The sequence below is a fragment of the Colobus angolensis genome, unplaced genomic scaffold (assembly GCF_000951035.1).
Source record: "Colobus angolensis palliatus isolate OR3802 unplaced genomic scaffold, Cang.pa_1.0 Scaffold122, whole genome shotgun sequence".
Taxonomy (NCBI): domain Eukaryota; kingdom Metazoa; phylum Chordata; class Mammalia; order Primates; family Cercopithecidae; genus Colobus; species Colobus angolensis.
Genome location: NW_012113364.1, coordinates 6,109,480 through 6,120,953, shown reverse-complemented (window position 1 = coordinate 6,120,953; position 11,474 = coordinate 6,109,480). Strand labels below are relative to the sequence as shown.

At 42.7% G+C, this 11,474-nt stretch overlaps 1 protein-coding gene across 1 annotated transcript in view; it reads left to right on the top strand.

Annotated features, from left to right (window-relative positions):
* The window catches only part of TMEM248 (transmembrane protein 248), a 35,918-nt gene that overhangs the window by 10,833 nt on the left and 13,611 nt on the right, over positions 1 to 11,474 (top strand). Inside the window, exon 2 of the mRNA XM_011932212.1 lies at positions 10,378 to 10,554. Within this exon, the coding sequence (XP_011787602.1) occupies positions 10,378 to 10,554 (177 nt within the window). The remainder of the gene's footprint in view (positions 1 to 10,377; positions 10,555 to 11,474) is intronic.

Here is an 11,474-nt window from a genome sequence, read left to right as displayed (position 1 = left end):
GCTAATTTTTTGTATTTTTAGTAGAGATGGGGTTTCACCCTGTTAGCCAGGATGGTCTCGATCTCCTGACCTCATGACCGCCTGCCTCGGCCTCCCAAAGTGCTGGGATTGCAGGTGTGAGCCACCGTGCCCAGCCGGCCTTCCTCCTTTACTAGCTCCTTTCCTCCCCTTATATTATGTTGGTACAAAAGTAATTGTGGGTTTTGCCATTACATATTGGCGAAAACCGCAATTCCTTTTGCACCGACCCAATTAACTGTGTTTTTGTTAACTCATGTAATAAAAAGTCAGCATCTCCTCCTCCACCTCTGTCCCTTTCACCTGAACCAGTAGTATTTTGAAAGTTTTTAACACAGCCTTCTCCTGGCTACCTGTAAGGAACTGTGTTCTTTTGCAAACTGTGTGTTGACTGCGATGTTAGGGTAACCTTGGTATTGCCTTTTGCTTATGTAAAGCACCATCTGTTGTTTACCTATTGCCTCAGTTTCTCCATCCCTGTTCTTATCTCCTCACCTCGCCAGATGGAGGATTGTGCAGAGCACAGTTTTCCCTGAGAACTTTTTGTTTTTGAGATGGAGTCTTGCTCTGACACCCAGGCTGGAGTGCAGTGACGCCATCATGACTCACTGCAACCTCCGCCTTCTGGGTTCAAGCAATTCTCCTGTCTCAACCTCCCTATAGCTGGGATTACAGGTGCATGCCACCACTCCCGGGTCATTTTTTGTAGTTTTAGTAGAGACAGGAATTCACTGTGTTGCTCAGACTGGTCTCGAACTCCTGAGCTCAGGCAATCCACCCGCCTCGGCCTCCCAAAGTCCTAGCATTACAGGCATGAGCCACCGCGCCTGGCCAATTTTTTTCTTTTTTATGGCAGCTGTATGTGATATTTTAGATCCTGTGGGTGTTTGTTTGTTTGTTTTGAGACAGAGTCTTACTCTGTCACCCAGGCTGGAGTGTAGTGGCATGATCTCAGCTCACTGCAAGGTTCACTCCCAGGTTCAAGCAATTCGTGGCTCAGCCTCCTGAGTAGCTGGGACTACAACCACGTGCCATCACACCCAGCTAATTTTTTGTGTTTTTAGTAGAGACAAGGTTTCACGAAGTTGCCCTGGCTGGTCTCAAACTCCTGACCTCAGGTGATCTGCTTGCCTCGACCTCCCAAAGTGCTGCGATTATAGGCGTGAGCCACTGTGCCTAGCCCCCGCTTTGTTTTGGTGGTTGGGGGGACAGGATCTCACTCTGTTGCTCAGGCTAGAGTGCAGTGGCGTAATCATAGCTCATTGCAGCCTCAGACTCCCAGATTCAAGCCATCCTCCTGCCTCAGCCCCCCACGTAGCTGGGACTACGGACGTGTGCCACCACGCCCAGATCTTGTGTTTTTGATAGGTACAATACTGGGGAGAAATCCTACTTTATTCAGTTGTGCCCTGCTATTGTTGGATATGTAGTTTTCCATTTTTTAACAATTGCAAACACTCCAAAAATAACTGAGTAGTTAAATCTTTGGAGCAATGGGTGTTTCCTTAGTTTTAATTCTTAGAAGTAGAATGTTGGAGATAAAATATGCCAGATTTTAACACTGTTCATATGTATGGTCAAGTTGGTCTCCAGAAAGTTTATAACACAGCCCTTTCCGCGCCCCTTTTTAAGGAACTTGTGTTCCTTGTAACTTGTGGGTTGCTAGAGATACCTGTGGGATAGTCTTGGTATTGCATTTTGCTTGCTTAAAGTGCCATCTGATGTTTAGCGTCTTCATTGAGTTAGTCTCAGAGATCTAAGGTACTGTGCTGATAGATTTTCATCACATGTTCTCACGTGCTTGTGAAATTGCCTTTTGGCCGTGTTCTGTGTACCCTAAATCCCCGGGCTTTTCAGTGAGGCAGCTTCCCAGTGGTGGTCATTTCTTTCTTTATCTTGGTCAATACCAGGACGTCCTAATTGGAGTTGGAATGAATTTAGGGGGAGGGGTCAGATAGTGTGCTTTCTTTTATCTCTGTTTTTTTTCCTAAACAGAACTTAATTTATTCATTAATTAAAACTAACATTTGCCACTGTGACGCTCACAGAAACTTTCTTGTAACTCTTTGCAGAAGGAATACATTTATTTAGTCTTCATTGATTTCCTATTTGAAAACACTTGTGAATGGTAGAAAGGAATTTTATGTTTGTAAAATGTTTGGAATCTTAATAGTTTAATTCAAACATTCTTCTATTATTATTATTATTATTATTATTATTATTATTATTTTGAGGTGGAGTTTTGCTCTTGTTGCCCAGGCTGGAGTGCAGTGGCACAAAGTCAGCTCACTGCAACCTCTGCCTCCTGGGTTCAAGTGATTCTGAGTAGCTGGGATTACAGGCGCACGCCACCATGCCCAGCTAATTTTTGTATTTTTATTTTTAGTAGAAACCGGGTTTCACCATGTTGGTCAGGCTGGTCTCGAACTCCTGACCTCAGGTGATGCACCCACTTTGGCCTTCCAAAGTGTTGGGATTACAGGCATGGGCCACTGTGCCCGACTCATTCATTCGCTTTTTTAGTGACTGTAATTGTCACTATAATTGCTTGTGCTGGAAGTTTCCCTAAATTAAATTGGCTTATGTTGACAATATTTGCCGTTTTGGGGGTATTTGTGTTGATATAACTGTTTAAATTCTGGTGTAATGTGCTTTTAATGACTATTAGTTTCCTTGAAGTGAATTCTGATTCAGATTTTTCTACTGTTTTTCTGAATGTTTCATAATTGTAGTTCCAAGAGGTAAATGGTTCCTATTCATTTTTATATGACGTTAAGGTCTTGGGCCAGGTGTGCAATCCCAACTCTTTGGGAGGCCAAGGCGGGCATATCTCTTGAGGACAGGAGTTCAAGACCAGTCTGGTCAACATGGTGAAACCCTGTCTCTACTAAAAAAAATAAATAAATTAGCCAGGCGTTGGTGGCATGCGCCTGTAATCTCAGCTACTCAGGAGGCTGAGGCAGGAGAATCACTTGAACCCAGGAGGTGGAGGTTGCAGTGAGCTGAGATTGTGCCCCTGCACTCTAGCCTGGGCAACAGAGTGAGACTCTTGTGTCCAAAAAAACAAAACAAAAAAAAATTAAGTTTTTGTTCTAGCTCAATAAATTGAACTCTGATTTACTGTTGACGTTTTTATTTATGGATCCTATTAATCTAAACCTAACTAGTCTTGTTTCTATATTATTATTGTTATTATTATTTTTGAGATGGAGTCTTGCTCTGTCACCCAGGCTGGAGTGCAGTGGCGTGATCTCAACTCACTGCAACCTCCGCCTCCCGGGTTCCAGCAGCTCTCCTGCCTCAGCCTCCCAAGTAGCTGGGATTACAGGTGCATGCCACCACACCTGGCTGACGTTTATGTTTTTAGTAGAGATGGGGTTTTACCATGTTGGTCAGGCTAGCCTCGAACTCCTGACCTCAGGTAATCCACCCACCTTGGCCTCCCAAAGTGTTGGGATTACAGGCGTGAGCCACCACGTCTGGCCCCCATTTACTTTAAATCATCTCTAGATTACTTACAGTACCTAATGTAATACAAGTACTATGTAAGTACTTTATATACTTTTTTTTGAAATGGAGTCTTACTCTGTTGTCCAGGCTGGAGTACAGTGGCACGATGTTGGCTCACTGCAACCTCCACTTCCCAGATTCAAGGGATTCTCATGCCTCAGCCTCATGAGTAACTGGGATTATAGATGCACACACCATCATGCCCAGCTAATTTTTATTTTTATTTTTGTAGAGATGGGATTTCACCATGTTGGCCAGGCTGGTCTCAAACTCCTGGCCTCAAATGATCCACCTGCCTCAGCCTTCCAAAGTACTGGGATTACAGGCATGAGCCATCATGGCTGACCTCTTGATTTCTTTTTTAGATTGCTCTCTATTGGCACATAGAAATGCTACTGATTTTTATAGGTTGATTTTGTATTCTGCAGCTTTACTGAAAATTGGTCTATCAGTTCTAGTTTTTTGATGGAGTATTTAGGTTTTTCCAAATATAAGATCATACCGTCTGCAAACAACGATAATTTACCTCCTTCCTTTCCAGTTTGGGTGCCCTTTATTTCTTGTCTGATTGCTCTAGCTAGGACTTCTGGTGCTCTGTTGAATTACAGTGGTGAAAGTGGGCATCCTTTTCGTGTTCCAGATCTTAGAGGAAACATTTTCAGTTTTTCCCCATTCAGTATGATACTAGTTGTGGTCCTGTTGTATATGGCTTTTACTGTGTGAGGTACGTTCCTTCTAAGCCCAGTTTTTTGAGGGTTTAGTATTGTGAAGAGATGTTTAATTTTATCAAATGCTTTTTCAGCATCAGTTGAATTCATCATGTGGTTTTTGTCCTTTATTCTGCTGATATGATGTATCTTTTTGATTTATTTGCATATGTTGAACCATCCTTGCTTCCAAGGGATAAATCCCACTTGGTCATGACGAATGATCTTTTTAATGTTTTGTTGAATTTGGTTTGCCAGTATATTTTGGAGATTTACAACAATCTTCATCAGGGATATCTGCCTGTAGTTTTCCCTTTTTTTTTTTTTTTGATATATCTTTGGTTTTGATATCAGGGTGATACTGGCCTCCTATAATGAGTTTGGAAGTACTTACTCCCCTTTCTTCTGCTTTTTGAGATAGTTTGCGTAGGATTGGTATTAGTACTTCTTTTAGCGTTTGGTAGAATTCAGCAGTGAAGCCACCAGGTCTTGGTAGGTTGTGTGTATAGGAATTCATCCATTTCTTCTAGGTTTTCTAGGCGGTATGAAGTTGCTCGTAGTAGCCTGGAATGATCCTTTGAATTCCTGTAATGTTGGTTTAGTGTCTCCTTTTTCATATCTGATACTATTTATTTGAATTTTGTCTCTCTCTTTTCTGAGTTCATCTGGTTCAAAACACCAACTCTTTGTTTCATTGATCTTTTGTATATTTTTGCTTCAAATTTGTTTATTTCTGCTGTGAGCTTTACTATTTTTCTACTAATTTTGTGTTTGGTTTGCTCTTGCTTTTCTAATTCCTTAAGATGTGTTGTTAGGTTGCTTGTTTGATGTTTTTCTACTTTTTTTTTGTAGGTGCTTATAGCTATAAACTTTCCTCTTAATACTGCTTTCACTGGATCACATGGGTTTTGGTATTTTGTGTTTTCATTTTCATTTGTTTCAAGATACTTTCGAATTTCCTTCTTAATTTCTTCATTGACCTACTGGCCATCCGGGAGCATATTATTTAATTTCCATGTGTTTGTATAGTTTCCAGAATTTATCTTGTAATTGATTTCTAGTTTTATTCCATTGTGGTCAGACAAGATACTTGATATAATTTCATATTTTTTGAATGTTTTAAGACTTGTTTTGTGGCCTAACATATGGTGTGTTTTTGGGAGTGATTCATGTGATCTGTTAGGTCCATTTGGTCTGTAGTGCAGATTAAATCATTTCTTTGTTGGTTTTCTGTCTGGATGATGTGTCCAATGCTGAAAGTAGAGTGTTGAAGTCTCCAGCTATGATTGTATTGGGGTCTGTCTTTCCCTTTAGTTCTAATATTTGCTCTATGTATCTCGGTGCTCCAGTGTTGGGTACACATATATTTATAATTGTTACATCATCTTGCTGAATAAGACCCTTTGACCTTCTTTGTCTCTTTTTATAGTTCTTGTCTTGAAATCTGTTTAGTCTGATTAAGTATAGCTGCTTCTGCTCTGCTCTTTTTTGGTTTCCATTTGCATGGAATATCTTTTTCCATTTCTTTATTTTCTTTTTTTGAGACAGAGTTTTGCTCTTGTTGCCCAGGCTGGAGTGCAATGGCGTGACCTCGGCTCACCAAAACCTCTGCCTCCCACGTTCAAGTGATCCTCCTGCCTCAGCCTCCCAAGTAACTGGGATTACAGACAGGCATGCGCCACCACACCTGGCTAATTTTTTTGTATTTTTAGTAGAGTCGGGGTTTCTCCATGTTGGTGAGGCTGGTCTGGAATGCCTGACCTCAGGTGATCTGCCCGCCTCAGCCTCCCAAAATGCTGAGATTACAGGTGTGACCCACCATGCCCAGCTCTTTCTTTATTTTCATTTGATGTGTGTCTTTATAGGTGAAGTGTGTTTCTTGTAGGCAACACATCGTTGGGTCTAGTTTTTTTATTTATTCAGCCACTGTGTCTTTTGACTGGAGAGTTTAGTCCATTTATATTCAGTGTTGTTACTGATAAGTAAGGATTTACTCCTGCCATTTTGTTATTTGTTTTTGGCTGTTTTGTGATCTTTTCTTCTTTCTTTCCTTCCTTCCTGTCTTCATTTTAGTGAAGGTGATTTTTCTCTGGTGGTATGTTTTAACTTCTTTTTATTTTTTATGTATCTATGTTGGACTTTCTTTATAGGGCAATGAAAACATTTGAAAATTGATTGTGGAGATTATTGTTCAATTCGGTGAATATACCAAAAGTCATTGAATTGTATATTTTAAATGGGTGAATTGTATGGTATGTGAATTATTTATTAATAATACCATTAAAAATATCAAGAACCTTTGTTTTTCTTCTTTTTCTTTCTTTTTTTTTTTTTTTGGAGACAGAGTGTTGCTGTGTCGCCCAGGCTGGAGTGCAGTGGTGTGATCTCAGCTCACTGCAACCTCCGCCTTCTGGCTTCAAGTGATTCTCCTGCCTCAGCCTCCTGAGTAGCTGGGACTACAGGCACACGCCACCATGCCCAGCTACTTTTTGTATTTTTAGTAGAGACGGGGTTTCACCATATTGGCCAGGCAGGTCTTGAACTCCTGACCTCGTGATCCGCCTGCCTCAGCCTCCCAAAGTGCTGGGATTACAGGCACCCACTACCACCATGCCCAGCTACTTTTTGTATTTTTAGTAGAGACGGGGTTTCACCATATTGGCCAGGCAGGTCTTGAACTCCTGACCTCGTGATCCGCCTGCCTCAGCCTCCCAAAGTGCTGGGATTACAGGCATGAGCCACTGTGCCCGGCTTCTGAAGAACCTTTCATATGTCAAAAGATACCATAAACCATATTAAAGAAAGCCCAGACTTGGATTAATTATATGAAACATATAAAACTGTTAAAGGCTTAGTACCGGAAACACAAAAGGAATTTCTAAACATCACTAAGAAATAGACTTAACACCCTATTAGTAAATTACCAGAGGATTCAGGCAGTTCACTTAAGAATGGGCCTAAATGGCTGGTTAAAAAAATGGAAAGATGCTCTGTTTCACAAAGATACAATTTAAAATAATAGAGATATCATTTCACATCTGTCTTTTTGGACCAAATTAATATGCCTTAGGAAATCAAGTGTCGGCACAAATCTCATGGAATGGAGCAGGCTCCTTCATTTCTGGGGAAGTGTAAACTGGTTGATCTCCTTCGAGAGTGTTCTGACAATATCAGGTTGAAGATGGGCCCTACCCTGTGACCTTGTTGTACTACAGCCACTCTTGTACCTGCTGCAATGCCCTTTGTGGGTGAAACAGTAACAGGAACCCAGCTGGGCCCCTCAGACTGGGATAACTCAACCACAGAACAATTTTTACATATCATCAGTGAAATTCAGTGAACTAGATCAACAGAGATCAACAGAGATGTCAGGAAAACAGAATGCTGAGTGACAATGGCATGGAAAATGTGTTACTGTTGATTTTTAGGGGCTGTTGATGCATCCTTTTGTCTCTAAAATGTAAACGCTGATACAGACTTTTTAAAAAATTGCTTCTTGCTCATGTTGTTGCAGTCTGCTCATATTTATAAGTGCTCATTGTGTGCCAGCTACTGTTCTAGGGGTCAGGGGCCAGGGCTGTAGCCGTGAACAAGACAGGCAAAATGTCTGCTCTCATTGGGCTCATAAATGAGGGATGACAGACAGTAAACAAGTAGGAAAATAATTGTGCTCTTGGTTGATGCTAAACAATATGAAGGAAATAAAGCAGGGGCTGAGGGTGACCAGGGAAGGCGTGGTCTGAGGAGCTGACTGTTAAACAGAGACTTGCATTTTTTTTTTTTTTTTAATTGAGACAGAGTCTCACTGTGTCGCTCAGGCTGGTAGTACAGTGGTGTGATCTTGGCTCACTGCAACCTCTGCCTCCCAGGTTCAAGCAATTCTCCTGCCTTAGCCTCCCGAGTAGCTGGGATTACAGGTGTGCACCACTACATCTGGCTAATTTTTGAATTTTTAATAGAGGCGGGATTTTGCTGTGTTGGCCAGGCTGGTCTTGAACTCCTGACCTCAAGTGATCCACTCGCCTCAGCCTCCCAAAGTGCTGGGATTACAAGTGTGAGCCCCTGCGCCCAGCCATAGACATGCGTTTTAAGAAGGGCAAATGTGAAAATGTTTGGGAAAAGCATCCAGGCAGATGCAAAAGTCTTCAGCTAGATCATGGTCAAAAATGGCAAGAAGCATTAAATACTTAGGAATAAACTTAATAAAAGAAGTGCAAGCTTAACACTGTGAAAACAGAAAACATTGTTGAAATAAAGAAGCCAAATAGACGGAAAGGCATCCGAGGCTCTCGGACTAGCAGACAACATTGTTAAGAGAGCAGTACTCACCAAACCCATCACAGATTCAGTACAATCCCTGTCAGTGTCTCAGCCAATTTCCTTGCAGAAATTGACAAGATGATCCTGAAGAATAGCAAGTCCAGCGTGGCCAAAGCCCAGGAGGGAGAAGGGGAAGTGGATGGCGATGCAGTCAGGGAGATTGGCAGGGCTTCTGAGTCCTGAAAACCCTGTGGGCCATGGCAGGGAGCTATCACCGACTTCTTCTAGGTCTGGTGGAAGCCTTGGGAGCTTTTAAGCAGGGCTGGGATGGCTATGAGCGATATGGCAATGAACAGGACAGAATGTTGAATAAATAGAATTCAGCTTTTCAGTGGCAGGAAATGAGAGCATCCTTAGTTTCTTTCTGTACATGTTGTTGTATATTTGTGTCATATTACTGACCCACCTAAACCTTTTCTTAGGTGATACAGAAGTAACAGTATTTATTATAGAATATTTAGAAGATTGAGGCTGGGTATGGTGACTCACACTTGTAATCCCAGAACTTTGGGAGGCTGAGGCAGGAGGATTGCTTGAGGCCAGGAGTTCAAGACCAGCCTGGGCAACATAGTGAGACCGCATCTCTTTTTTTTCCTTTTTTTTTCTTTTTTTTTGAGACGGAGTTTTGTTCTGTGGCCCAGGCTGGAGTGCAGTGGCATGACCTCGACTCACTGCAAACTCCGCCTCCCGGGTTCACGCCATTCTCCTCCCTCAGCCTCCAGAGTAGCTGGGACTATAGGCGCCTGCCACCATGCCCGGCTAATTTTTTGTATTTTTAGTAGAGATGGGGTTTCACCATGTTAGCCAGGATGGTCTCAATCTCCTGACCTCGTGATCCGCCCACCTTGGCCTCCCAAAGTGCTGGGATTACAGGGTTAGCCACCGTGCCCGGCCGTGAGACCCCATCTCTTAAAAAGTGATAAATTAGCTGGGTATGGTGGTTCACGCCTGTAATCTCAGCACTTTTGGGGGCCAAAGCGGGCAGATTACGAGGTCAGGAGTTCAAGAGTAGCCTGGCCAATATGGTGAAATCCCGTCTCTACTAAAAATACAAAAATTAGCTGGGTGTGGCAGCACACACCTGTAGTCCCAGCTACTTGGGAGGCTGAGGTGGGAGAATCGCTTGAACCCAGGAGGTAGAGATTGCAGCGAGCCAAGACTACACCATTGATCCAGCCTGGGTGACAGAGTGAGTCTCTGTCTCAAAAAAAAAAAAAAAGAATAAATTAGTAGGGCATAGTGATACACACCTTCAGTCCTAGCTACTCAGGAGGCTGAGGTGGGAGGATAGCTCGAGCCTAGGAGTTCAAGGCTGCAGTGAGCTATGATCGCACCACTGCACTCCAGCCTGGGTGACAGAGTGAGTCTCTGTCTCAAAAAAAAAAAAAAAGAATAAATTAGTAGGGCATAGTGATACACACCTTCAGTCCTAGCTACTCAGGAGGCTGAGGTGGGAGGATAGCTCGAGCCTAGGAGTTCAAGGCTGCAGTGAGCTATGATCGCACCACTGCACTCCAGCCTGGGTGACAGAGTGAGAGACCCTGTTTTTTAAAACACACACACACACACACAATATTTAGAAGATTCAAACTGAAAGAGAATATGTATTCAGGATCCTGCCACTTTGAGGTAATGGCAGTTAACATTTAGCGTTTTTTCCTTCTAGTCTTTTGAATGAAGTTATGATGAGACATTTCTCAAATTCAGTAATGAGTGCCCATCCCGCCGAGTTCACCCCCTCAAGACCTCAAAAGAAAAAAAAAGAATCATAGCTTTCCTGTTGGCAAGTCAGTCCTTAAGCCTTCTGATTAATTTCTTTCAGGTGGAGCTGATCAGAATAATGTTCAGCATCAACCCCCTGGAGAACCTGAAGGTGTACATCAGCAGTCGGCCTCCCCTGGTGGTCTTCATGATCAGCGTGAGCGCCATGGCCATAGCTTTTCTGACCCTGGGCTACTTCTTCAAAATCAAGGAGATTAAATCACCAGAAATGGCAGAGGTACAGTATGTTCTGACTTCTCCTGGGCTGGCTGGCCCTATGGAGTGGGACAACACTCTGTGGCTTGTCATATAGCTTTCTTGGGTTTTGGCCTTTCTCTCCTAGTGAGAAAAGTCAGTATTTATTCAGAATTTTCTGTTTTCCATCTCCCCAGGACTCAGCTTTGTTAGGAAATACCTAGATAGGTATTGTTCAATTTAAATGTGCTACCAGTTTCAGGTAGACTATTTCAGCAGTGAAACAGATGCATTTTGGAGAGTACATTTGTAAAATGATCTGTGTCAAAAAGCTGGAGAACTCACCTCAATATTCCATCTCAAATGGGTTCATTGCTGTTTTAGAAAACTGAACATTTGGTATTTTAAAACCACATAATCATCATGGAGTTTTATCAGCTGTACTAATCGTTTTTTTCATGAGATAAGGAATCTTAAAGAAATTCAAAAACAGGATCTAATTACCAAATATTTTTGTTTTTTGAGATGGAGTCTCGTTCTGTCACCCAGTCTGGAGTGCAGTGGCGTCTCAGCTCACTGCAACCCCCACCTCCCGGGGTCAAGCGATTTTCCTGCCTCAGCCTCCTGAGTAGCTGGGATTACAGGTGCCCACCACCACGTCTGGCCAATTGTCTTTTTAGTAGAGATGGGGTTTCGCCGTGTTGGCTAGGCTGGTCTTGAACTCCTGACCTCAGGTGATCCACCCATCTCAGCCTTCCCAAGTGCTGAGATTACCGGCATGAGCCACCACACCCAGCCTAATTCCTGTCTTTTAATAGATTCCTTGGGTGCCTTCTCTTACTCTTTTTCCTTCTTGGGTTTGTTGTTGGGTGGAGGTGGGGGTGGGGGTGAATTTGGAAATAAGGCTAGAGTGGGTCAGCAGGGGTCAGATTACTAAAAGGGTGTGTGTTAAAGGGTGTTCTT